The sequence below is a fragment of the Andrographis paniculata genome, unplaced genomic scaffold (genome assembly GCF_009805555.1).
Source record: "Andrographis paniculata isolate CXL003 unplaced genomic scaffold, ASM980555v1 Contig87END, whole genome shotgun sequence".
Taxonomy (NCBI): Eukaryota; Viridiplantae; Streptophyta; class Magnoliopsida; order Lamiales; family Acanthaceae; genus Andrographis; species Andrographis paniculata.
This window is the reverse complement of record NW_026137625.1, coordinates 2933422-2960963: the sequence shown is the minus strand read 5'-3', so window position 1 is coordinate 2960963 and position 27542 is coordinate 2933422. Positions and strand designations below refer to the sequence as shown.

General features: G+C 30.7%; 4 protein-coding genes across 4 annotated transcripts; 3 read left to right on the top strand and 1 right to left on the bottom strand.

Annotated features, from left to right (window-relative positions):
* Nucleotides 1-549: 549 nt before the first annotated feature.
* LOC127242679 (MLO protein homolog 1-like) lies at nt 550-9388 on the bottom strand. Its single transcript, XM_051262321.1, has 14 exons — nt 9181-9388; nt 8789-8846; nt 7804-7997; nt 7504-7620; nt 6760-6820; nt 4839-4924; nt 4294-4368; nt 4098-4186; nt 3948-3997; nt 3529-3569; nt 2586-2759; nt 1617-1652; nt 1269-1397; nt 550-948 (listed from the first exon to the last, which is right to left on the bottom strand). Exons 1-14 carry the CDS (start codon nt 9307-9309, stop codon nt 550-552), a joined length of 1638 nt encoding a protein of 545 aa, XP_051118278.1. The 5' UTR covers nt 9310-9388.
* A 2519-nt stretch (nt 9389-11907) lies between these two features.
* LOC127242523 (uncharacterized) lies at nt 11908-14498 on the top strand. The gene is made up of 5 exons (XM_051262076.1): nt 11908-12114; nt 12742-12856; nt 13108-13204; nt 13325-13411; nt 14183-14498. Exons 1-5 carry the CDS (start codon nt 12051-12053, stop codon nt 14315-14317), a joined length of 498 nt encoding a protein of 165 aa, XP_051118033.1. The 5' UTR covers nt 11908-12050; the 3' UTR covers nt 14318-14498.
* A 1047-nt stretch (nt 14499-15545) lies between these two features.
* Nucleotides 15546-19491, top strand: LOC127242555 (MLO-like protein 9). The gene is made up of 16 exons (XM_051262134.1): nt 15546-15647; nt 15779-15942; nt 16211-16268; nt 17017-17234; nt 17350-17466; nt 17565-17619; nt 17682-17770; nt 17848-17922; nt 18005-18093; nt 18163-18212; nt 18279-18319; nt 18397-18570; nt 18658-18693; nt 18761-18828; nt 18907-18967; nt 19030-19491. Exons 2-16 carry the CDS (start codon nt 15802-15804, stop codon nt 19246-19248), a joined length of 1491 nt encoding a protein of 496 aa, XP_051118091.1. The 5' UTR covers nt 15546-15647; nt 15779-15801; the 3' UTR covers nt 19249-19491.
* A 78-nt stretch (nt 19492-19569) lies between these two features.
* LOC127242553 (spliceosome-associated protein 130 A) lies at nt 19570-25320 on the top strand. Its single transcript, XM_051262133.1, has 4 exons — nt 19570-22655; nt 23325-23816; nt 24506-24644; nt 24970-25320. The coding sequence occupies exons 1-3, from the start codon at nt 19650-19652 to the stop codon at nt 24641-24643; spliced, it is 3636 nt and encodes a 1211-aa protein (XP_051118090.1). The 5' UTR covers nt 19570-19649; the 3' UTR covers nt 24644; nt 24970-25320.
* The last annotated feature ends 2222 nt before the right edge of the window (nt 25321-27542 follow it).

The window sequence follows — 27542 nt, the reverse complement described above, 5'->3', positions numbered from 1 at the left end:
TTCCCTCCGTCCCAGCTAAGTTGTGTTATTTAGTTTAAATATAGAGTTTTAGGTATTGTGTATTAGTAGATAATTATAGATTAAAATTAAGATAACTAAAAAATTTAATTAAAATTAAAAATATATACATTATAAATTTTAAAATATGATTAAAGTGTATAATTATATTTCTAAAAAAAATAAATTATATGAGACAAATTAAATGGTACGGATGAAGTATAATCTAATTTTTTTATCTTCAATTTTTTTAGTGACAAGCTTAATACTCCCTCCGTCCCACTTACCATATCCACGTTGCCGTTTCTGTCAGTCACATATCATATGTCACTTTTTTTTTTTGAAAAATAATTGCACACTATTTTTTAATTTTAATTAAATTAATGAGTTATATTAATTTTAATTTATAATTATTTATATTATATGATAATTATTTTCACTAATACATTATTAATAATCTACTAATTATACTTATCCTAAATTCTCGGGAGTAATAAATTACATTCATTTGCCTAACTAATAATATCACTATTTAAGTAAATATTTAGATGCTTATAAATTATTTACAGAATTTTTAAATGAAAAATTAGTAGTATACGGATGATCATTCTCTTTCTCTTCTTCGTTCGACATAATCGTCGTTTCTCGTTTGCCGTGATTCGAGGCTTCGAGATCTGACAATTCGGTGTCTGAAATATACGATTTCGGAGACGCGGGCAAACTTTCGCTATCTGTTGCTCTTGTTCGGTATTTATGAAGGAGATGAATCGGAGAAAAGCCTTGAGATGGCGTAGTCTCTCCACTCATATACGAAGCATTTGAAGCGTCGATTCCTCGTGAATTATCTCCGGCTTTTTGTGTTTTTTTCCTTTGTTTTGCCGTTTGATGCCATTTTCTCAGAGCTTTTGCGGTTTGTTCTTCGAATATTGATTTCTTCATATTTGAACCCATCTAAGTAATCAATGCAAATATATATATAAGAAAAAATATAAATGCAAAGTGTTAAATAATAATAATATAAAAAGTATTGATAAAAAAAATAATACTCCCTCCGTCCCACTACAACAGTCCTATTTACTATTTTTGTCTATCTCAAAACAATAGTCTTATTTCCATAAATAATTATATTACTGTAAAAATATCCTTACTTTTTCATTATTATTACACAATTGTCACTACTTTTTACACTAATACATTCATAAGAGCAAAAAAGTCTTTTTCCCATACTTTTTATGGGACGGGAGGAGTATAATGCACATATTGAATTTTACCTGCGTTACCAAAGTATATAATGGATATGTATTGTAGCTGCACAATATTTGGAGAGCGACGCCGAGAAAGATTCTTATTAAAATTGCGAAAAGTTTCTCGTGGAAGCAGGTTGTTATTCCAAACTCATACTACACAAAATAAATAAATAAATAAGAATTAGAAGGGAGTTTGAAATTGAAAATATATTATTTTATTAATATACTTTTTATTATTAAAATTATTATTTATTCAAATAGTTACATCAAATACTTATTAATATCATACTAAAAATTATTTTTCATTTATGTAAATAAATATAAATATATAAAAATATTTCATATATAATAATAATAATAATAGATACTTACCCATTTCCATAAGAAATATGCCATTTGAAATGCATTCTGCAGGGAGAAAAAAAATAAATAAATAAATAAATCAAAACCATGCATGATTTCTGTCACAAAAATGGGCAAATAATTAGATTGTTTAAATTAATTAACACAGGAACTAAATGAAAATTATATAATTTTACAGTATAATCCAACTTATTAAATATTTTTTTAATTATTTACTAATTAATTGGCCGTGTTTTGGTATTTGATAGTTGTGCAAACTAATTTATATTCAATACAATGCTGACACTACACAACAAATATTTCGAAAACATGCGAGGTATAAATTATTAAACTAAAAATATAAAATATTCTTTTATATAATGCATATATAACACATAAACTAATTAATTAATTGGCCGTATTTTAGTATTTGATAGTTGTGCGAACTAATTTATATTCAATATAATGTTGATACTACACGGTAAATATTTCGAAAATATGTGAGGAATAAATTATTAAACTAAAAATATAAAATATATTTTTATATAATGCATATATAACACATAAGCTAATAGCAAAGGATAATGATTTATACATTATATACTTACAATTGAAATATATTAACACTACATCACATGCCTATAATTTATATAATATGTATTGTCAATTTCTATTTTCATGTGTTAATTATGACTGATTATAATTATTTAAGAAATATATCAGAATATACAAAAATACGACCAAACAAACTTATTTATACTTCCCGCCAAAATAAAATACTAAAATACTATATTCATCTCAATCTATTTGCTAGTTTTGTTTAGTAAAAGTTTCGTACTTTTTTCGTACTATTTTGTTTTTATTTTTTATTTTCGGTTATGATTTTATAAATTGTATTATAATTCTAGAAGGCAAAATTTGAATATTCAAATTAAAATTTAAATATTTCAAAACATTTCAAAGTCAAAATACAAAATAAACAAATCGAAATATACTTACTTGAAACAGAGTAAAGTGTATGAGAAATAGAATCCACTGCGGTTTATTAAACCAAAAGAAGCTATTGCTCGGCTCCACCACCGGAGCCCCGCTAACAACGGTTGTCCGATCTTGAATCTGTTGTGCCATTTCCATGATCACAAGTTCGAGTTTCGTCCCCACAATTACAAGTACCTACCGATAGCAAATTTGCATCAAATTATCCGAAAATCGGTATCCTAACTAGTTCGATGCTACTCTTTAGTCTCTAACACAATAATGCCAAAATTCATACATATGTAATTAATATTTCTACGACTTATATATTTCGGCGTGAGATTTATTTTTTTTCCTCTTCTAAAGAGAGTATTCTTATAACTGATCTGTATAAAATCTTTACATCCATAGAATTTATTACTCCATTTGTTGTTCAAATGTATTTTTATTTTCTTTTTTTGGTTGTTATCGAAATTTTTATTTTTATTTTATTTTTTAGTAAAAAAAAATATCATTTTTCTTTACTCTTTTTTTTTTTTTTTTTTTACGCCAGAAGTAGTATATAATTAAAATTTCATGTATTTCAACCAAACTACAATGAATCAATCTAGTTATTATTTTTAATGATTGTACTTCATATAACTTAATAAAAAATCTTATAACTTATATATTATTACCAAAATATCATCATCATTAATTTTTAGTTGAATAGTAATTTAAATATGGTATTTTAAAAAAATAATAATAATAATATATTTTTACAAAAAAACATGACAATTATATAGTAAAAAAATAAAATCAAACTCTAATAAAGGGACAATCATTGAAGTTTTATTTTAATTTTTTCAATATGACGATTCATTATAAAAACGTAATACTTTATTTAATAAAATATCATGTCCAAATTTTCCATTTTTCCTTAAAAAAAAAAAACCTTTAAAAAAAACATTAACATTTATGGACTTACCAAAAGTGGAACGAGTGAAATCCAAGTAAGTGTATGCCATTCTGTACAATTAATTAAAAATAAAAAATAAAAATCCTATTAACATTTAAACAATTATGCAATTAAAGTGTAAAAAATATAGAACAAAATAATTACTCCCTCCCTCCCATGTAATATGGATGTATTAGTGTAGACACGGGAATTTAGGTAAAGTATAATTAGTAAGTAATTAACAAGTGTATTAATAAAAATAATTATAGATTAAGATTACGATAAGTAAATAATTTAATTAAAATTAAGAAAATTATAAAATTTAAAATGCTATTAAAGTGCATAATTATATTTCAAAAAATAAAAAAGACAAGTTATGTGGAACGAACGAAAATAAAAAATATGGACAAATTATGTGGGACGGAGGGAGTATATATATAAGTACTTACTGTATATGTTGAGGAATAAAAACATTATAGCAAACAGCCACAAAGGAATACTGCAAATAACACAAAGTTAATTAATAAAATTTACATGTAATTAAATTTTCTATATGTTACATTTTTCTTATTTTTTAAAATAAAATAAATTATACAAACCTTATTCCTAGTACGGATTTGTAGTCGTCTTGCATCGATCTTTTTATGTATTTATGAAAATCGAATTTTGAATTCGGTGCAAAATGTGCCTGCAAATGAATCGAAAATTATTTATAATATATATATATATAATAAATAAGGTGATAAAATTCTTTTTTCATCAAATAATATATTTTAAAATCGAAGATAAACTTACATTGATAAAGCCACGGCGAATGGTCATATAATCAACCTTAGATATCGATCCAAAAAACTGTCTGAAAAATGCGACCTGAGATCGACGAAATAATATATTTATATATATATATAAATTGTATGTATTTATATAATAAAATTAAGAAAAACGGACATTTTAGTCTTGTATATAAATTGTTTTATTGTTAAAAAAATTGTCGTTTTAATATTTTGATAACGATAATTTATGATGTAAACTTCTGTCAATGTATATGTTACATTAGTATAGAAGGACTAAAACGACAAAGTCGAAATAGTTATATAAACAATTTTCAACACACTTTAAATAAATAATAATAATAATAATAATAATATTATTATTAAATATAATATAATTCCAGTCTCATATAAAATAATAATAATAATAATAATAAATAAATAAATAAAATATAATTCCAGTCTCATATAAAATAATAATAATAATAATAATAAATAATTCCAGACTGGAATTATATTTTATTTAATAATAATAAAAGGAAAAACGAAAGAAGAAAGAAGATTTATTACAATCCATTTGAAGCCAGGAAATCTATAGGCTGCTGCATGACGCCTTACAAAGGAGGTTTGGTGTGTAAATCTAAACCTTGCTGGATCTGCAATAATTTCAATAATATTAGTTCATTTTATTATATATATATATATATATATACTCCATATGTCCCATAATTAGGTATTCTTTTATTTTTTTCACGTAATTTTAGAAATATTAGTATACTATATTGGAAATTTAGTAGGAATAAAGTATAAATGTCTAAAATAACCTTATTAGTACGGTGTGATATAAAAGTAATGGTATTTGTGTAATATATTGTAAGTTGTAAGGGTGTTTGTAATGTTAATTAGATAGTACAATTACTAAAATAAAAAAATTGATATTTTGTTATGAGACGGACTAAAATGGAAAAATGGATACTTTGTTATGGGACGGAGGGTGTACTATTCTTTTAGTCATGTAAGACCCCTTATTATTTTTGTCTTAATTGAACTCTGGACAGAAATTGTTCCGTAAGTATGTTTTTTTTGCATAATTAGTTCTCCAACGTAAAAAAAATGTGCATATGGTACCCGTCTGGCATATCGGAGCACATGTTTCCGTTAGGTAAACGTCACTCAGCGGACATGTGAAATTTTTTTAGTATTGTAATTGATTTTTTTTATCATTTTAGTTCTATAAGTAATTTTTTTTTTTTTTTTGTGTTTACTTGACGAACACGTGTGCTCCGACATACCAAGTGGGTTCCACGTGCGCATCTCCGGCCCAGAGGACCAATGTATAAAAAATAATTCACTTACATTACGATTTCTATAAAAAAATATTCACTCCGTCCAATTTATAAGTAAATATTTACTTTAGGTACGAAGTTTAAAAAATAATAGTATTTTAAGTTTAGTAGATAGTTAAAAATAATGTAAAAATAATTTTACCCTTAATTTTTTTGTATAAAAATAATGATGTGACGGTAAAACATGAGTATTTGTGAAAAAAATATATATTTTTTAAATAATTATTTTGTAATTGAATAATCCAATATAAAAAAATACGTATATTTTGTGAGTTGATGAAAAATATTTATTTATTTTTTATATAATATACTCCTCTCGTTATAAAAATGTGTCCTTTCTTTTTGTATTTTACAAGAGATTGAACACATAATTGGATAACAGAGTAATATAATATATCTAACAATTCTTTTACTGGATAAAATCTACAAAATACAAAAAAATTTATATTTCATTTTAGATATATTTAAGACTTATTTAAAATATCACGATTTAAAATTTCGTTTTTATTTTTTTATTTTTATATTTTAAAAAGAACACTTTAAAACCTTCAAAAGACACATAAATCACATTCTAAAATACTACTATCATATATCCGATCCAAAAAAAAATACTATCATATATAAAATTCATTACATAATTCAATGTGTATGAATTAAAACAATATACACATATATTTATCAATTGATAAGATAATAAATTATATAAAAGTTTTGCATAAAATATTTTACGAACTTATATTAAAAATAAACTTTTACATAAATAAAATAAATTTGGCAAAAGAAAAAAATAATTTAATGTAATACTCCCTCCGTCTCAATACAATAGTTTTGTTTATCATTTTTGTCCGTCCCAAAACAATAGTCTCATTTTCATAAGTAACTATATCGCTGTAAAACTATCCCTACCTTTTCATTATTATTATACAATTGTCACTACTTTTTACACTAATATACTCACAAGGACAAAAAGGTCTTTATATCCTTAATTTTTACCAATTACCAATATAATATCAATATTCCTTAAATTTTATACCCAACACAATAAGACTATACCTTTAGAACGGAGGGAGTAGTTCTTTTGTAAGAAAAAATTATATGAAAAATAAAAATATAATTCAAAAGCTGCAAATGGAGGGAGAATTTACCATTTGTGAATTGATATTCCAAGGAGGATGTTTCTGATTCCCATGCCTTCCACTTCTTCATCTGATCATTCACATTATCAATATAATTTATTTATTTCGTCTCATTCAAATATATATATTTTTATATATATATATATATTTAAATTTTGAATAATCATTTGAAGGTAAACTTATATGATAAAATAATATATTTTACACAATATAGAATAGAAAAAATATATATATATATATATATATTTTTGACTGTATTTTAATATTTTGGATTGATTTAGAAATGGTAATATATATAGTAAAATATATAGTTAATGTGGTATAAATAGATGTTAAATATATTTTTTTTTTAGTTAAAAATGTATGTGTAATACTTTAAATAAAAATAAATATTTAATGTGATGTTTTAAAAAAGTATATTGACGAATAATACAAAAATATAATTAAAAGCATCATCATATAGGTGCTTAAAGTGCCGAATAGAGATTTTTTAGATTTTGAAAGTTTGATTTTTATTTTTTTTTAAATTGTAGAAAATTGATTATTCAATGTGATATTTTTTGGAAAATTTAAATTCTATTTAGATAGAAGTATTTTAGAGTTTTGAAAATTTAAAAATAAAAATAAAAAATAGGTATTTGATATTATATTTTGTAAAAAAAAATAGATATTGAGTGTAATATTTTTTTTAAAAAAAAAATATTAATTCTGTCACACTTATCGTATTCATATTTCTAATTAAGGAAGACTTACTTTGGCATGACCTAAAGCCATGAGAAGAACACTGTACAGCACGTGCAAGGCTGCCAATACAAATATGAAGATGTGCAACTGATGAACGCCCGAGTAAGATATCAGTGATACTTTTCCCTACAGTCACACACACTTATATAGAATGTTAATTTAATTGAATCCAAAATTAAAATTGTTGAGAAGATTAAATCGAAATATATATATGTTCAATTTGACTTCAAATCGTAACAATTAATTAAATCAAATCTAATTTCTTTACGAATTGAGAATGAGGAAAAAAAAGTATCGAAATTGGCTCACTTGAATAGTGCAATAGTCATATTGATCGGCTCCGGCCAACACACGGCTAGTGCTTTTCTTATCGCCCGACTCTTTATTTTTGTGTTTTTCGCACGGTAGCCATTTGTTCCCAAGCTCTTCGGACACACATATTTTGGCAATGTATGATGTCCCGACGGTGAGAAGTAGTGATATGAAGCCCAACAACATTAATTCTGATCGAACATGCAGATAATATCGTATTAATTTAGCTAATTAATATTTGACCGTTGCGGTTTGTCTGATTTGCATTTTAAATATATATATATATTAACTGTACAATTTATATATATGGAGTTAGGGTTTGTTTTGTGAAAATGGTTTAAAGTGATATTTTTTATGTAAAGTATAAAAAATTGTGAAAAAAATATAAAAATAATAAATATGTATAATATATTAATATTTTTGAAAAAATATTAAAAAAAATGGAAAGAATATTTTACTATTTTATTATATATAAAATATAAATATTAGTGTGTAATAATCAAAATAAATGAAAAATCTAACACAAATAGTATAAATATCATAACACAAATAATATAAACTTTGTTATAAGTATTCACAATTTTTAATAAAATAAAATTTTTGCTAACATAATACTTTGTCCATTTATTCTGTCACTTTTCTTTTGGAATTATATCTTTTAATTTTATTTTAAAATTTTTATTTTTTTTAATTTTAATTATACTAATTATTTATTTTAATTTTAATTTAAAATTATTTTTATTATACTATAATTATTTTCACCAATACATTCTTAATTATTTACTAATTATATCTCTCTTAAATTTTAATGTCTACAGTAAATATAACACGACGAAGGGAATATCAAATAATAATATAAATAAATTTTATTATAATATTTTGTTTTTAATAATTAACAACAAAAGCTCTCGTAAATTTCTAAACATTAAAATAATATACTTCAAATTTTCCAAAAATCTTATTTAAAGAAAGCTATAATTACCTGCTTTGATCTTCTCAAGGGCTTCGATCATTGCCTTCTTCTCACGCTTTTGAAACCACTGTCCAAATATATGCAATTTTTGTCATAATTTTAAATATATATATTTTAGATTTTTATTTTATCTTTTTATAGCTTTATATGCTTTTTTAATGTTTGGTCAGGTAATTATCTATTTTTTATTATTATTACAGTAACTATTAATAAATATCAAAATACACTTCATTTTTACAAAAAAAAAAAAAAAAAAAAAATTTACTTATATTTAATATATCAAAAATATCAAAATCATCTTACATATTTTCATCGATTAATAAAAATAATTATTTTTAAATTTATTAACATAAAATAGAAAAATACATTTCATCTAGACAAAAGTATTTATCAATAGTTACCCTTCCGAGGGATTGGATTCCATTCTCGATGGCGACGGAAATGACGACAAGAATAGCGCAGACAATGGCAACGGCCCAAGTGGAGGTTTCCTCGAGGGAGCGGTCGCCGGAGCTTCCGCCGCCGGCCATGGATGACGACGGCCTCCTTATATATGTATCTATATGTATATGCTAGTGTTTAATTTGAGCAAGAGGATGTTATTATTAGTAAGGAGTGGAGAAATGGTGATTAATGTAGTAAAGATGAAATGAGTCATGATATTATTATTATTATTATTATTATAAATGTTATTATGTTATTAGGGTAGTTAACGCGGAGAATGCTGATTGCTTGAGCTCGGGAAACGACGTCGTCTTGTCGTTTCAAGATTTGTTCTTTGGCTGGTGGGCTGGCCGCCGGCCGTGTCCTTTTCGCACGTGACAACCACCAGAATAAAGGCTTTGTGTTCATAAAGGCTTTTCTCACTTTTTTTTTTTTTTTTTACGTGATAGTGAGAATTTGCAGTGGCTATCCGAAAGTGCGCACTGGGTAAATCTTCGGCAGGACTTTTCTCACTTTCTTTATTTAGAGTGTTTGTTCGGGGGATTTTCCCAAAACTTTACTTTTCATTTATTTTTTTTTTCTCTCTAAAAATATCAAATCAAATATTTATTTTATTTTTTTATATTATACTAAAAATCAATTTTACATTCAAAACATCACATCAATATCTATTTATATCACATCGTACAACTATTCGTATTCAAAATTTTTATTATTTAAATCTCAATCCAAAATCAAACCTCCAACCAAACACACCCTTGTTTTCTTGTAAGATTTTATTTTTGATTTTACTATTTCAACTTTCTTTTTTCTCCCAAAATATCAAATCAAACACTCAATTTTTATTTATTTTTATTAAACTAAAATCTAATTTTTACGTTCATAACTTCGCATCAAGGCTTATTTATATCACGTCATACATATTCAAATTTTTATTATTCAAATTTCAATCCAAAATCCAAATCTCAGTCAAACACACCCTTAATATTTTGATTCAATTTATATATATATATATATTATGTGAAATATAAGGTGGATTTTTTTGTATTTTAATTTTAAAAAAGAATTTATGTAAAATGCAAGGAATTACGTAAAACTAATGAATGTGTAATATATTAATTTTATTTTTTTTAAAAAAATATAATAAAATTTTTTTACAAAGGAAACCAATTCAAAAAATTATATAAAAATAATACTACTTTTTTATGGGATAATAAAATATAAATATTAAGAATAATGTTAATAATAATTTGTTGGAAGAACGGTATATATAATAGAGTTTGAATTTTTAAATTTAAATATTATTTTAATAAGTACATATTAGATACAAGAAAAATTATAAAAACATTAAAATAATAAAAAAAGCAAACAAAACATATTCATGATATTAAATATTTAATTTTTATATTAATTAAAAATAATTTAATAGTTAAAATATATTTGTTTATATCATATTAATTCAATATTTTATAATTTTCTTTTTAGCGAACTTTCAAATATATGTAAATTTAATTTTATATATTTAAGAAAAATATGTTCAAAATCTTAAAAATAGTATGAATAAATAATTAAATAAGTAATATTTTGATTATCTAATATTTTAAATAAAAATAAATAAACAGTGTATATAATTTTATTGAACTAAAATATATTTGTACTGGAGAAGCTTTTTCTATAAAAATGTGATTTGTTTAGATCTATTAGGAAATATTTTAATATATCAAAAGTAACTTTTATTTTATTTTATTTTATTGTGATAATTTTCAATGAAGATATATATTTAAATTAATATATTATAGTCGGCAATAAAAAAATTCCTTTTTTTTTTATTCATAAAAAATGATCTCTTACTATTTTTAAGTAAATTATTGTATTAAACATATTTAACAAATATAAATTTTTAATTCTAAAATAATATTTAAATTGACTTAATTATTCTTACTTTTATTTAAGACGAATAAAAAATATGATCCTATTTTTACTTTTGATTTTTTACTCTAATTTTTATTATTGGTATTATGATATGATCCTTCGTTGCATTGAAAGATTGTCATTTTTCATTTTTTTTTCGACTGTCCCAAAACAAAACAAGGTTACCATTTCCTAATTTAATAATTGTACTACCTACTTAACCTAATAAATACTCTTCCAACTTACACCAGATAAATATCATTACTTTTATATTAGACAATAATAATAAAAATATTTTTGTCTTTTTCAATGCAACTTATTATAATATTAATATTTAAAAATCTACTTTAAAAAAAAAAAAAAAAAAGTAAAAGACAATTTCAAATCCATGTTCAAATAAACACACCAAAGAGTAGCCTAAATAGAGAAATAAATAATTAACATAAAAATGAAAATGGCGCTTGTATTGGATATATCATATATGTATGTATATAAATACAGAATAGTGTATATAAATATAATATACGGATATACACTACGGGTGTGTTTGTTTGGGGGATTTAATAAGATTTCTACTATTCATCCAATTTTTTTCCCCCAAAAATATCAAATCAAACACCTATTTTTCATTTTTTATATTATACTAAAAATCAATTTTACATTCAAAACATCACATCAACACCTATTTATATCACATCATACAACTATTCAAATTCAAAATTTTTACTATTCAAATCCCAATTCAAAATCCAAACCCCCAAACAAACACACCCTACATATTCCTTGCCGGCGTTGTGAGCTGCCGTTTGGTGCCATCGATTTCATCGCCGCTGAGCAACCTGCTAGGCCGACCGAGCTAGGGCATCCCATCCCCTTCATTTGTCGCACTCACTTTTCCTCGCAATTCTCTGCAACAATGGCGGCTCTATGCAATTCACTTTTGATTTCTCAAGGACCAGCAATCCGCTGCGCATCTGGTGGTAAGTTTACTCATGCTCTTCCTTCTGAATGCTCTTCCAGTTTGCTTGGTCAAATTTTGGGGAATTTCTCTGTATCCTTGGAGATATTTGTCTGAGCTTATTTATTACGCGGCGGAGTGTTCGGAGTAGCTCTGATTTGTTGTTTGAATGAATCGAACTGGATTTTTTTGGATTCTTATTAACTGCAAGGATTATCTCGGTTCTGAGCTCCCCGCATGTTTGTCGAGTTTTGATGTTCAGATTATGTGTTTCATCTTGCCTTTCATGTTAGAAATGCATAGCGAGTTAAATTTATTTCAGTGGATTAGCTATCACTATTTTGCATATTGTTTGTTGTATCGGATTGAACTTACAGATTCTATAGTTTTCGATGAACTTTAACCTAATTGTTGAATAACAGATAGTACTTTAAATGTGAATTTCTATGCACTTGGCATGGATTTAGGAGATGTGATTACAGTATGCTTGAGAAGGAAATTCAATTAATTTAGTATAGTTCATAGCTGCACAAGTGTCATCTAGTCTGTGATTCATTTTGATTCAAACAAACTTTGATCCGAATCCGTTCATAGTCTATGGTTCTATATTAAACTGTTTTACCTTTCGTTGATGTTTTCTTTGTGTTAGGTACTTCATTGAAGCCATCCGATCAACGCATCAAGCCTGCAAATTCGGTAATCAGATTTCCCGACAGCACAAGAACATCAAACCGAAAAAAGGCTAGCATACAAGCAGCCTATAGGTATTCCAAATTCACACCGATTTGCTATACATCTCCCTGTAAAACAACTTTTTCTATATACATAGACATCTACATTCTATTCGACTTGCATCTCCTGTGGTCTTTGAATTGCTCACTTCTGAATACGAGCAATGCGATATTTCAAACGAAATTAAAAATTTTAGTTTATCAAAGAGAAGAACTATCTCCCTTCATGTTTTAGTACTTATCACGGGAACCTTTAATACGTCTTGTGATGTCATGCTTTTGAGGGATGACGGAGGGTCAAGCAATGCTGGTTTTTTCGTCGGTGGCTTTATTTTGGGAGGATTAATTGCCGGCACTCTTAGCTGTGTTTATGCCCCTCAGGTGATGATACCTATCTATAGAAAAATCTCGGATTAGGTGTCTTCTAACCTGGACTTCTGCGGGATAGACTTATTATTGCCATTTGGATGATCTTCCTCTGTTTTTGTCCTGTTTGAACAGATTAGCAATGTGTTAACTAGAGCCGATCGAAAGGATCTCATGAAGAAACTGCCCAAATTTATCTACGACGAAGATAAAGCTTTGGAGGTAACCGGCTTTCTTACTCTCAAGAAACATCTCTATCTTTTTACCTCATTTTAGCTTAAATTTTGCTAAGTGTCGATTGGGCAAATCAATATGGTGATTCGGATCAGTTTCCATTCTGATTTGCCTCAATTAACAATGTAACATCTAAGTAAAACAAACGTTACATGTTTAACAACACAAAATTATATAATATACAATACATATTCCGACAACTACAATATTGTATATTATTAATTTTAGCACAATAAGCATATTTATGCAGTACAATACCCCATAAAAACGGTACAAACACATGCTTCTATATAGCATAATATATGCTCAGTATGCATTGTTTGTTTTGCAATTATGTGCTGATTCATAATCCTAACCATTGTGCTATATTAATTGAAATCATGTTCTGACGGTTAATGTTTATATGGTACCTTTTTTTTTTTTTTTTGGTCGGAAGTATTTATAGGGTATCTTGTATATACATACGATCAATTTTAGTATTGGCTGTATAAATAATTGTCATATGTAGTCAGTTCATTAGTATTCTGTTAACATAAATCATATACTGTTCACCAAAATACTATCGATATTCGTTGAATTTAGCGCATTAACCATTGCCATATGAGATAGAGTTACTAATAAGAGTTACAAAATAAACTTTAGATTTGCACACGCCGATTGAATAAATGCTATTAAGACTTGTTTTTTTCGGGAGCTGAACATTCTTACAACTTCTCATCCTAACGAGAACTCGTTTTCTCAATCTGTTTTCTGCTGCAGAAGCAACGCAAGAAACTGGCCGATAAGATCGAGCAGCTCAACGCGGCCATAGATAGCATGTCGACCCAGCTACGGTCCCAAGACCAACCCAACGGAGCCGCGGTCGGCTCCGACGACATCGAAGCTCTCATTTGAAGGCTGTCCCAATCTATCTACTGCTACTACTGGAAAACTACTCTTACCCTGTTGTCTGAAGGGCTGCTGTCTCCTTTCTTGATCAAAAACTCAAACTCGGTTAATAATCTGTCTTTTCTTTCCTTTTTTTATCTTCATATTCTGGAAATTTAATAAATAAATTCCAATCTTGTTTTAGAAATATGAATAAAATGTAAATTTCACCTTGCAAAAAAAATAAAAATTTCAGAAAATTTCAAATTGGTTATTGGTTATTGTTGGTTAACGCTAACAACATCTTATATACTAATGAGACAATATATAGTACATTAAAAACACAATGGAGATTACATACAAAATTTGCGTTAATATAATAAAGAGTATAAATTGATAGCATATAACAATAATTCACATAATATATACTATAATCAATCTCGTTTAATATAAATAGTTGGTCTATAGTTTCAATTAGTTTAACACATATTATGTTAGTTTCAATTAATTGTAAAGATGTGCTGTATTTTTTTTTTGGTACTGATCAATTTATTTTATTATTATTTTTTTTTTTATGACGTGAAACTGCGAAACTGATAAATTTATTCTTGCACCATAATCCTTTAGTTTCAAATTCAAAGTATTTTTTTTTCTTTTTTTTTTTCTTGAAAAAACATAGTTTAGTTCAATTAATATGCAATCAATCTGATTCTAATATAGCTAATATCGTTCATTTGTTTATTTTTTTTTTATTACTTCCTCCGTCCCATACACCGTAGACACGGTATTTTAGGAGAGGTATAATTAGTAAATAATTAAAAATGTATTAGTGAAAATAATTATTCTATAATATAAATAATTATAAATTAAGATTAAGATAACTAATTAGTTTAATTAAAATTTAAAAAATAAATTAAAAAGTTTAAAATGAGATTAAAATGTGTAATATATTTTTTTTTGTGTAATTGAGAGAAACGACAACGTGGACATATAGAGAGGGAATATTTAATAGCAAATATTTAAAAATATACCATTAGTCCTATATAAATATGATTGAATTAAATTCGTATCTATAAACGAATACCATATTAACATTAGTGTCCTTCCACTCTTTTCCCATGTCTTCCAATATTTCCATTATTGCCCCTAATGTACAATCAAATCTCAGTCGTTGGACCAGAGGGAACTAAACTAATGGCATTCTCGTAATAAACCTGAAATCCAGGGTCGATTTTCCAACTCCAATTCAACCGTCGACACCCTCCCGGTTCAAGTTCAACTACCTCGAACCGGTCTTCTTCCGCCACAAAGCGAAATCTCTGCACAGTCGCAGAGAGAATCCGCCATTGAAATGAAGGTATAAATAGGCCATCCATTTCCAAATTCACATTCTGGTCAACAGCACCTCTTCTTCTTTCTTCTCTTTATTTCATTAAATTTTTCCCCCTAAATTTCTTCTCTCTCTCTCTCTGTCTTTCTTTTCCGCAGGAAGGGAGAGGGAGAAAAGAACAATGGCGGGGGGCGGCGCAATCGGGGACGTAGTCATGAATCGGGGCCTCTCGCAGACCCCGACGTGGGCGGTTTCCCTGGTCTGCGCAGTCATTGTTATCATTTCAATCGCATTGGAGAAAACACTCCACAAAGTGGGAGAGGTAATCGAATTTTTTTTTTTTTTGCATCGTTTCCTGTTTCCCCAATTTCTAGGGTTTGCAGATGAATTTCAATTCAATTGTGTTTATATCTGCCCTAATTTTTGGGGATTTTTTGCATAAGGATTCATCAAATTGCCAATGGAAGATTATAATGTAGAAATTATGTATAGCTTGTTCATATCTGATCCAAATTTCATTTTCCCTATCTGCTTTCGATTACCGCCATTTTCGTGCTGCTGTTTAAATCCTTTCTCTGGTGATTTCGAAGGCCTTTCGAGAAAAAAAGAAGTTTGCATTGGTTGAAGCTCTCGAAAAAATTAAAGGAGGTAAGATTGAGGCGAAAATCCTTCGAAAATTTTCTTACTTTTGGGGGTTCGAATTTTGAGTTAGATTTGAATAGTAAAAATTTTGAATTAGAATAGCTGATATAAATAATCTTTGACGTCTGCCAATCAAGTAAAATTAATTTTTAGTACTCGCTCTATAGCGCAAATAGACCTTTGCCAATCAATAGACTCATTTGATTTGGGACACGATATTTAAGATAAAAGAGTTTAATATTAGTAATATTATTGGTAGTTTTAATATATATGATTAAAATAAATTTAAAATATGTGTTAAAATATTTTAAATAATACAAATAAACAGAAAAATATATATTTATTTATTTGTAATTGAGATAAAAATAGTTTATTAAAAGAGTTGTAGATAAAAATATTTGTTTATTGAAGAGACATATAATAATATAAAGGTTTTAAACGGATTCTCTATAATGTTATGTTATATATTATTAAGTTAATTAAATTGATTTATTAAGTTAATCGATAGATTTAGTAAATTTTACTAAAAATAGAAACTTGCAAATTGAAGTGAGATGGACAGAAAAGAAAAATAAGACAAAATTGAAATGGGACGGAGGAGGAAGTATAGTATAGAAAATGAAAAATAAATGTTTGATCTGATGTTTTTGGGGAAAAAAATTTAAATGAATAATTAATTTTTGACAATATCCTATAAACAAACACAACCTTTAGTCTATCTGTTTGATCTCTTTTGGACGAAATTGATTTTTAGAGCTTATGGTTTTGGGGTTCATCTCCTTAATCTTGACGTTCGGACAAAACTACATTACCCGAATGTGCATTCCCGAAAAATACGGCAATGTAATGCTGCCGTGCGAATACGAGACGCCAAAACAGCTCGAGGAGGACGAAAATGAACATCGGAGGCGACTTCTGTGGTACGAACATCGGATGTTAGCAGCTGATAGTCCGGCCAAGAAATGCGCCATTGTAAGAGATTTTGACATGTTTTTTTTTTTTTTTTCCGAATTAGGACATACTTTATGTCGAATTTAAGACAGAAACGAACGTTGTTTTTATTTTTGTTTTTATCGATGTTTTTTAGGGAACTGTCCCGCTTATATCGGTGAATGGATTGCATCAGCTCCACATCTTCATATTCTTCTTAGCCATATTTCATGTCATATTCAGCGCAACAACGATGTCGCTCGGCAGGATGAAGGTGCGCGCGCCTTTTCGATCCTGTTTTTTCCTTTTTTTTAAGGTTTATACTCGCCGGAGCTGTCTTGAAGTCTTGTTATCGTGATGTAATAATAACAGATTCGCGAATGGAAAGCATGGGAACAAGAAGTTCTAAACAAAGCTGCTGTCGAAGGTACGGTCATTTTCGAAGTTTCGGCGTTGATTTTATTTGGGATCTGATAAATTCTGTTGCAGACAATTCGACATACAGATTCGCGCGAGAGACATCTTTCGTTAAAGGCCACAGCAGCTCGATGACAGAGAATCGTTTTCTGTTTTACATCGTAAGGACAACACGACGATTCCTTTTTCCAGTTTCGACTTTAAGATCGATCGTTATGTATTAATCTTTGTCGATCAGGTTTCCTTCTTCCGACATATGTTTTCGTCTGTCCGAAAAGCTGACTACTTAACCGTTCGAAAAGGATTCATCTCGGTGAGTTCGTTCTTACAAAAATAATCGACATCGACGTGTATCGTCGATGCAGAGCTAAGTTGGAATCATCGTTTTTATGTAGGTCCATTTGGCGCCGGGAAGCCAATTCAACTTTCAGAAGTACATTAAACGATCTCTCGAAGACGACTTCAAAAGAGTCGTGGGAATCCCGTAAGCTTCTACGTAACTTATTCTTAAATCCGTTATACGTTACTAATTTGCGACGAAACTCAATCTCAGGCCGCTGTTATGGACAAACGCCGTTCTTTTTCTTCTTCTCAACGTTAAAGGTTTGCGCTTTTTTCATTTCTCCGAAAATGGTTCGAATCGTTAACCAGTTCTCGATCAAATTCCAGGATGGCAAGCTATGTTCTGGATTTCCATCATGCCTCTCGTGGTAAGGATTATCGTTAATCTCGATTATTACAAGATTATTACAAGATCGAAGATTCAATACGTCGCGTGTTTTTACAGACGATTCTCGCGGTTGGGACGAAGCTTCAGTCGATTATAAGCAACATGGCGGTCGAGATTCAGCAGAAGCACGCCGTCGTTCAAGGAATTCCTCTTGTCCAACTCTCCGACAACCATTTCTGGTTCGGATGGCCTCAGTTAGTCCTCCATCTCATCCATCTCACCCAATTTCAGGTCTAATCGATCGCCATTTATTGTTCTCCGTATTTGTTTCGTATACGAAAACCATCTTCTCATCGAAATTTTCGTTTTCTTTAACAGAATGCATTCGAGATAACATACTTCATTTGGATAACGGTAAAGAACCCATTTTTCCCTATACGTTTCTCGTCGTTTAGGCTAAAAAAACGAACGATTTTTGCAGTACGAATTCGGAGTCTATTCTTGCTTCCATAGCCACTTCGATCTTGCAGTTATACGAGTCTGCATCGGGTAATCCTAAACAGATACAAATTCATTTATCCTAAGCTCCATATTCTTGATCTGATATGTGAAAATCTTCTTCTGCAGAATCGGAGTTCAGTTCATGTGCAGCTATATTACCCTCCCGCTCTACGCACTCGTCACGCAGGTAAATTACGTTTTCGCCCTTTGCGACGTAAAACATTTCCTTACTCACCATTTTTTATGCAGATGGGATCACACCTAAAGAAGTCTGTTTTCGATGAACATACCTCGAAGGCACTGATGAACTGGCACAAGAAAGCGAAGAAAAAAATGGGAGAGAGTCAGCATGTAACCGTAGCGACCTCCGAAGATTCTGTCCGAGGGGAATATTTGTCGACGGAAAATGAAGCTTCCGGAATGATGACTCAGGATACTCACAAGAGCCCGCGAGGCGACATACCTTGAGGCGATCGACGACTAGCCGATATATATATGTGTGTGTGTGTTGTAGCACATAAAACAGGGGCAAAGAGAAGATTTATAAGCTCATTTTGATCAAATTTTGCAGAACAAGTTATGAAAGGAAATGTTTCTTGGCTTGAGGAATGGAAGATGTACAAGTTAGGAATGAGAGATCTTGGCAGGGAGTTATATGTAAACTTCATTTCTAACTTTGGGGCTGAGTGATATTTTTAGAAATATGTGGGTCAATTTGGTAATTTGTCATTTTTTTGTTTTGAATATTTTGCTGTTTACTCCTTCGCCCAAATTCTAGGGTTTGTTAAAACCCTCGTCGTTTTTTTTCATTTGACTGATGTAGCTGAAACTTTCTACTATCACCCATCTCCATCTCCATCTCCATCGCCATGTACTTGTACAGCCTGACGCTGCAGCAAGCCACCGGAATCGTTTGCGCCATCAATGGAAGCTTCTCCGGCGGGAAGTCTCAAGAGATTGTTGTGGCGCGCGGCAAAATCCTCGATCTGCTCCGCCCCGACGAGAATGGTAAGCTCCAGTCTCTGCTCTCTGTAGAAATATTTGGGGCCATTCGTTCTCTGGCACAGTTTCGACTCACCGGCGCGCAGAAAGACTACATAGTTGTGGGGTCGGATTCTGGGCGGATTGTTATACTTGATTATAATAAGGAAAAGAATACGTTCGATAAAATTCACCAGGAAACTTTTGGGAAGTCGGGATGCCGTAGAATTGTACCTGGGCAGTACTTGGCGGTTGATCCTAAGGGTAGAGCTGTAATGATAGGTGCCTGTGAAAAGCAGAAGCTTGTTTATGTTTTGAATAGGGATACTGCAGCTAGGTTGACTATTTCATCACCTCTGGAGGCTCATAAAAGCCACACCATTGTTTATTCAATCTGCGGGGTGGACTGCGCGTTCGAAAATCCCTTGTTTGCAGCTATAGAGTTAGACTATTCCGAGGCAGATCAAGATCCCACCGGCCAGGCTGCTAATGAGGCGCAGAAGCATTTGACAATTTATGAACTGGATTTAGGTCTTAATCATGTTTCCAGGAAATGGTCTGACCAGGTGGATAATGGAGCTAATATGCTTGTGACAGTGCCGGGTGGTGTGGATGGACCTAGTGGTGTGCTTGTGTGCACAGAAAATTTTGTTATATATAAAAATCAGGGACATCCGGATGTACGGGCTGTTATTCCAAGACGGGAGGATCTGCCTGCTGAGCGAGGAGTCTTGATTGTCTCTGCAGCTATGCATAAGCAGAAAACTATGTTTTTCTTTCTGTTGCAAACTGAATATGGGGATATCTTCAAAGTGACTTTGGATCATGAGAATGACAGAGTCAAAGAATTGAAGATTAAGTACTTTGATACTATTCCTGTGACTTCTTCATTGTGTGTTTTGAAGTCGGGGTTCTTGTTTGCAGCATCAGAGTTTGGAAACCATGCCTTGTATCAGTTTCAGGCTATTGGAGATGATCCAGATGTGGAGGCCTCGTCAGCCACACTGATGGAAACTGAAGAAGGTTTTCAGCCTATATTTTTCCAGCCTAGGAAGCTTAAGAATCTAGTGAGGATTGATCAGGTTGAGAGTTTGATGCCCATAATGGATATGAAAATTATTAACCTCTTTGAAGAAGAAACTCCTCAGATATTTTCACTTTGTGGACGGGGTCCTCGTTCATCTCTTAGGATACTTAGGCCAGGTTTGGCTATTAGTGAAATGGCAGTATCACAGCTTCCCGGTGTTCCAAGTGCTGTGTGGACTGTGAAAAAGAATGTAAATGATGAGTTTGATGCTTATATTGTGGTTTCTTTTGCAAATGCTACTCTCGTGCTTTCCATTGGTGAAACTGTTGAAGAAGTTAGTGATAGTGGATTTCTTGACACTACGCCTTCACTTGCTGTCTCGTTGATTGGGGATGACTCTCTGATGCAAGTCCATCCTAGCGGGATTCGACATATCAGAGAAGATGGGCGTGTTAATGAGTGGAGAACCCCCGGTAAGAGAACAATTGTTAAGGTTGGGTCTAATAGGCTTCAAGTTGTCATTGCTCTGAGTGGAGGAGAGCTTATATATTTTGAAGTTGATATGACCGGGCAGCTAATGGAGGTTGAGAAGCATGAAATGTCAGGAGACATTGCTTGTTTGGATATTGCCCCTGTGCCTGAAGGAAGACAAAGGTCACGCTTCCTTGCTGTTGGATCTTATGACAATACCATCCGCATCTTATCTCTGGATCCGGATGATTGTATGCAGATTCTAAGTCTGCAAAGTGTCTCATCTCCTCCAGAATCTCTCCTCTTTCTTGAAGTTCAGGCTTCAAGCGGAGGGGAGGATGGAGCAGATCACCCAGCCAGCCTTTTCCTAAATGCTGGTCTGCAAAATGGAGTTCTGTTCAGGACAGTGGTTGATATGGTTACTGGACAGCTTTCAGATGCCCGGTCTCGGTTCTTAGGTCTCAGGGCTCCAAAGCTCTTTTCTATTAATGTGAGAGGACGGAGAGCGATGCTTTGTTTGTCAAGTAGGCCTTGGCTAGGTTACATACATCAAGGGCATTTCCTCTTGACACCACTTTCATATGAAACTCTTGAATATGCAGCTTCCTTTTCATCAGATCAGTGTGCTGAAGGTGTTGTTGCGGTAGCTGGGGATGCGTTGAGGGTTTTCACTATCGAGAGACTGGGAGAATCATTTAATGAGACTGCTATACCTTTAAGGTATACACCGAGAAAGTTTGTAATTCAACCTAAGCGAAAGCTTTTGGTAATTATTGAAAGTGATCAGGGAGCTTTCAATGCGGAAGAGCGTGAAGCTGCAAAAAAGGAATCGTTTGAGGCTTCTGGGATGGGAGAAAATGGGAATGTAGAGCAGATGGAGAATGGCGATGATGAAGATGCTAATGATCCACTTTCCGATGAGCAATATGGTTATCCAAAGGCAGAGTCTGGGAAGTGGGTTTCTTGCATCAGAGTTTTGGATCCGAGGACAACACAAACAACATGCTTGCTGGAGCTTCAAGATAACGAAGCTGCATTCAGCATGTGCACTGTGAATTTTCATGATAAAGAATATGGTACTCTATTAGCTGTGGGTACTGCAAAAGGTCTAAAGTTTTTGCCCAAAAGATCCTTTGAGGCAGGATTTATTCACATATATAGGTTTAAGGAAGAAGGGAAGGTCCTTGAACTTTTGCACAAGACACAAGTGGAGGGGGTTCCTCTTGCGTTGTGTCAATTCCAAGGAAGATTATTGGCTGGGATAGGACCTGTGCTAAGATTGTATGATCTAGGGAAAAGGAGATTGCTTAGAAAGTGTGAGAATAAGTTGTTTCCCAACACTATCACATCTATACACACGTACCGTGATCGGATTTATGTTGGCGATATGCAGGAGGTATGTTCTCTGACAATCTATCTTACCCAGTGTGCCTGTGTGGTTACGAAGCTTTGGTCATTATTTCTGACTAGTTGATTATGAACTGATTACTGAAGTTGCATTTTAAAGTGGATTTCACTTTATGAAAATTTCTCGCATGGAGTGACAAGATGACATTTAAAATTATTCAATTGTTCTTTCTGATCGAAGATCCTGAATATACTTGTGGGGGATTCTTTGCAATATTTTGATATTCTGCAATGTTCATAAGCTTATATGTTTTTTGAACATTAATATAAGGATTTGTAGAATGACTGTGCTAGAAAATGCAATAGGGAGTAGTCCAAAAGGCTTTAAGAGCACAACCATTCTATAGCGTCGAGGAACAAATAATGTTCCTGTTAATATATGTAGACCAACATGTATGCATCTTTTTCCTCTAAATCATCCAAAAAAGGAGGTTGTAGGACAATAGTGATTATCCTTTCTACTCATATCACTTCCTTTTCTCATGAGCTGTATCTTTAAAGCTTATGTATGACCCAGATTACAAACTAATCTTGAAGGATTCGAGAAGATGGGTTTACCGGTTTAGTGGTTACACTATTGTTATACCAACCGATATTCCTGTTAATTCCAACTTTATCCGTTCGAAGAACTAATTATATAAATATTCTTTTTTTGCAGTCTTTCCATTATTGTAAGTACAGGCGTGATGAAAACCAGCTGTACATATTTGCTGATGATACTGTTCCCAGATGGCTTACTGCAACACAGCACGTGGACTTCGACACCATGGCTGGCTCTGACAAATTCGGAAATGTTTACTTTGTTCGGTTGCCGCAGGATGTGTCAGATGAGATTGAGGAGGATCCAACTGGTGGTAAGATAAAGTGGGAGCAAGGAAAGCTCAATGGGGCCCCCAACAAAGTGGAAGAGATAGTTCAGTTCCATGTTGGTGATGTGGTCTCTTGCCTCCAAAGGGCATCTCTGATTCCAGGTGGTGGGGAGTGTATTATCTACGGGACTGTGATGGGTAGTTTAGGGGCATTTTTACCCTTCACATCTCGCGATGATGTTGACTTCTTCTCTCATTTGGAGATGCACTTGCGGCAGGAGCACCCACCATTATGTGGTCGAGACCACATGGCCTACAGATCTTCTTACTTTCCAGTGAAGGTGAGTTCCCTTAGTTAATTCTTTCATATTAATGTCTTGAGACAAGAAATCCAGGCTCATTTTTTATCCTTATAGTTCAATGCATTGAATGCAAATACGTATTTATTTCATAAATGTCATATTTGTTCTCAACTGTATACTTGGGGAGAGGGGGGTCTGCTGTTACCCTGCCCTACAAGTAATAAATCAAATAATTATCCAGGGTGCTGATTTTTTAATATTTGTTGCCAATAGATCACGATTGCTTGCCCATAGTGTCTTGGTAGGCTAGGGCATGATTCCCATATACCTTAGGTATAAACCAAAGGGGAGACATTTTGGGTTCTGCCAATGTGTTGCAGCAGAAACAATCTGAAAATCTTTTCACTTCTCTGTTATTCTGTTTCTGTACTTAATTGTAGGGATTTATAGTGTTCATTTTCCTAACATTTAGCATTTTAGGCTTTCAGAAAACATTCCTTTCGGCTAACAAAATATTCCTTCTGTTTTGAAAAGCTTGTAGATTTAGTTAATAGTTTCTACTTATTTCAAGAGCTTCTGTGTTGAGTATCGACTTTAATACACCAGGTGGCGAACCCCAGACATTTCTTTGCATTTATATCTACTTGCATCTGCATTCCCCTTTGCTAATTGAAAATTATGGTGTTTGTTAATGGGTTGTAATGAGATGTTGTGTCATAATTTTGCAGGATGTGATTGACGGAGATTTGTGTGAACAATTCCCAACTTTACCCATGGATATGCAGCGTAAAATTGCAGATGAGCTGGATAGAACTCCAGCTGAGATCTTAAAAAAGCTGGAAGAAATAAGAAACAAAATAATTTGAGGTAACGATGATTAGACAACAGAGAATTCCTCTAAACTGCCTTGAATTCGTTCATGCATTTTCTTTTATATATATGCGCAGATAATTGTCTCTTCTTGAATTCTCCTTTGGCTACGCCGATCTCTGGCATGCTTTGTTTTCTTAATTGATATTACAAAATGGGAATTGTTTAACAGAGGTTTTAGAAACAAACCTGACAACAGCATGGTCCACATATATATACCTAACATGTGATAATTGCCACTCGTCTATTCTTAGGGTCATGGTCATGACGTGTGTGATTTCAACAAGTCCACGTACATAATTTGTGATTTCAATGTGCACAGGTCATCTGTTAGGCAGCCATCTAAAGAATGGGTTGGGTTGCATTTTTCTTGATGCTCACATGGCTTGTTATGGCACCACGTTCCCTGCTCTTTCTGTCGACAGCTAAAATCAATGTGGTCTTTAATGGCGTCCAGGATTGTGCCCGCAGCAAACCTGAGGTGAGTTTTGTCTTTCAATTTGTGATCATTACGTGGACATGGCTCTTTTCTCGTAGTTAATTTAGCAACACAAATTATTTTATCTGTAGCTGTAGCTCAACTATTAATCTTAATGCGTGCAGTGTTCTTCATTATGTCTCAATTTTAATTTACACTGTAGTCAACCTTCGCTTTATATATTTTTTAACTAAAGTAGTTGGTTTTTACTAAAAATAAAAGTAAGCATAGTTTTAAATGACAGTGTGAGTATATGAGATGATTCGATCTATACATTTAGAGCGACGATAGTTTGTTTGAAAGTTTGAAACTCATCTAGAAATTCACATGGTCGAGTAAGAAAAGAAAGTAGTTAGTACAGCGGAGTTCAGTGCGGTCTAACAGCCTTGGAGCATCGAAAAAGGCCATGTCCTATTTCGATTAGGTTGAGGCTGTAAAGTCTAATCAAATGTGGCCTAAAAATGAAGGGTGGGAATTGAATGATTGTTGTGTTTGTTTTGAGATATGTATGTGGGCTAGTAAAGTGAAGTTTGGGAAGTTTCGAAGATGGTATCTGTCTCACAAGTTGTGTGATGTCATACCAAACTAGTACTAAAGTTGATAAAGACACTTTTATGTTGACCAATTTTGGGAGAAAATGATGGTCATAAATTCTATGTGCTTCCATGTGTATTGCATTTTGGCTTGATTTTGCTTAGTGGACTTGATAGTAACATGATGATCTTTTCATAGTTTGAAATGGCCATTAAACCATTGATTCAATAAATAACTCATAATAGTTAAAGATTGTGTTTTCTTTTTGTTTTTTAAGGTTTGGGTTTGAATTTGGAGTTTTGTGAATAGTAAATGTAGATTTGAGTGTGATATAAATATACGTTTGAGGTGATATTTTGAATTGAAAATTGGTTTTTTTGGTAATATATTAAATGAAAAATGAATACTTCCTCCTTTCCTTCATTATAATATCTTTATATTTATATAATTTTGTGAACAATAATATTTAATATTCAAAGATGAACACTAAAAAAAATAAATAAATAAATAAATAAATGTGGCCAACTAAGGTAGTGTATTTGATTTAATAGATTAGGAAGACTTATATATAACATATAAATAGTGATGAATCAAGTCCAGAGTTAATTGTGTTAATGATGTTCTGTTGATGGGATTGTTTTGGAAGATAATAATTTTATTTTATTTTATTTTAAGGTGGAAATAAATTTTCCAGTGGGAAAATAGTACTGAAATTTATAGAGGAATGTGAATGGGTTTTAGTGGGGACTCCATGTCTTGCTTGGTTAGTTAAGAGTTAGGGTTTAATTATTTGAACAGTGGGTTCTAAACGGACTTGGTCTAACTACATTAAAGTTTGGTTGTAATTTTTGGAAGTTGTGTTTGGAGAATACTAAAATTTAATTTGAAGTACTAATTATTTAATATGAAATAAATAGACATTGAAGTGATTAGTTTAAATGAAGTTATACTTTAGAATAATATAAAAATACAAATTATATGCTTAGATTTGATATTTTTAGTATTTTTTATAACAGTAGAATTTTTTTAAATAAAATATTATATTTAATGATTATTTTATTTTTTTAAAATAAAAATTGTATAAAGAAAAATTAAATAAATTTGTTAATGTGATATTTGGTAAATATAGTAATAGAAGTGCATGTATCATAAGTAATCATTTAATACTACACTGTAGCCCGTCCATGTTGGTTTGTTTGACAACCAATATTCAAGATTTTCCAAAAAAATAATTAAAAAAAAAAAAGCTCGAAACAATATAAAATTTATATGCCGATTATGAAAGTTGTACAAAATTTTCTATTGTTTTTTGAAGTTTAATTTTGTATTTAACTCTCATTTTATCATTAGTTAAATGTGATTGTTGTACTAGATCTTTTACTTGTCTGAAATTTTATACTTCTTTCGTCTCACATTGGATGTCCGCGTTATTGTAGACGCGAGAATTTATGATAAGTATAATTAGTAGATATTTAAGAATATATTAGTGAAAATAATTATTTTATAATATAAATCATTATAAATTAAAATTAAATTATAAAATTTGAAATGAGATTAAAGTGTGTAATCAATTTAAAAAAAAAAAAAGAAAATGACACGGCAGTGTGGAGATAATAGATGGGATAGAGGGAGTAATTATTAAATCATTGTTAAATAATAAGAGATGAGAGAACTAAATGCAGAGAATTAAATCGGAGTTTTGGCAAATTTAAGAAATCGCAAATAAATCTTATACTATTTAATCACTAATAATAATAATAATAATAATAATAATAAATACATTCTCGGGTCAATTAAAAGGTATATAATAGATTAAATCAGCAACGACAATATACAGTAAAGGGTCGTTAGCATACATAAATATAAATAATACATAAAATATT

Excerpts from the sequence above, each read along its gene's own strand:
- LOC127242555 (XM_051262134.1), top strand. The coding sequence starts at position 15,802 with ATGGCGGGGGGCGGCGCAATCGGGGACGTAGTCATGAATCGGGGCCTC. Across the intron at positions 17,771-17,847 it reads ATCGTTTTCTGTTTTACATC|GTTTCCTTCTTCCGACATAT; the intron begins GTAAGGACAACA and ends TTTGTCGATCAG. Across the intron at positions 18,213-18,278 it reads TCTTCTTCTCAACGTTAAAG|GATGGCAAGCTATGTTCTGG; the intron begins GTTTGCGCTTTT and ends ATCAAATTCCAG.
- LOC127242523 (XM_051262076.1), top strand. The coding sequence starts at position 12,051 with ATGGCGGCTCTATGCAATTCACTTTTGATTTCTCAAGGACCAGCAATC. Across the intron at positions 12,857-13,107 it reads AGCATACAAGCAGCCTATAG|GGATGACGGAGGGTCAAGCA; the intron begins GTATTCCAAATT and ends CATGCTTTTGAG. Across the intron at positions 13,205-13,324 it reads GCTGTGTTTATGCCCCTCAG|ATTAGCAATGTGTTAACTAG; the intron begins GTGATGATACCT and ends CTGTTTGAACAG.
- LOC127242679 (XM_051262321.1), bottom strand. The coding sequence starts at position 9,309 with ATGGCCGGCGGCGGAAGCTCCGGCGACCGCTCCCTCGAGGAAACCTCC. Across the intron at positions 4,369-4,838 it reads TTCCTGGCTTCAAATGGATT|GTCGCATTTTTCAGACAGTT; the intron begins GTAATAAATCTT and ends CGTCGATCTCAG. Across the intron at positions 3,570-3,947 it reads TTTATTCCTCAACATATACA|AATGGCATACACTTACTTGG; the intron begins GTAAGTACTTAT and ends TTAATTGTACAG.
- LOC127242553 (XM_051262133.1), top strand. The coding sequence starts at position 19,650 with ATGTACTTGTACAGCCTGACGCTGCAGCAAGCCACCGGAATCGTTTGC. Across the intron at positions 22,656-23,324 it reads ATGTTGGCGATATGCAGGAG|TCTTTCCATTATTGTAAGTA; the intron begins GTATGTTCTCTG and ends CTTTTTTTGCAG. Across the intron at positions 23,817-24,505 it reads CTTCTTACTTTCCAGTGAAG|GATGTGATTGACGGAGATTT; the intron begins GTGAGTTCCCTT and ends ATAATTTTGCAG.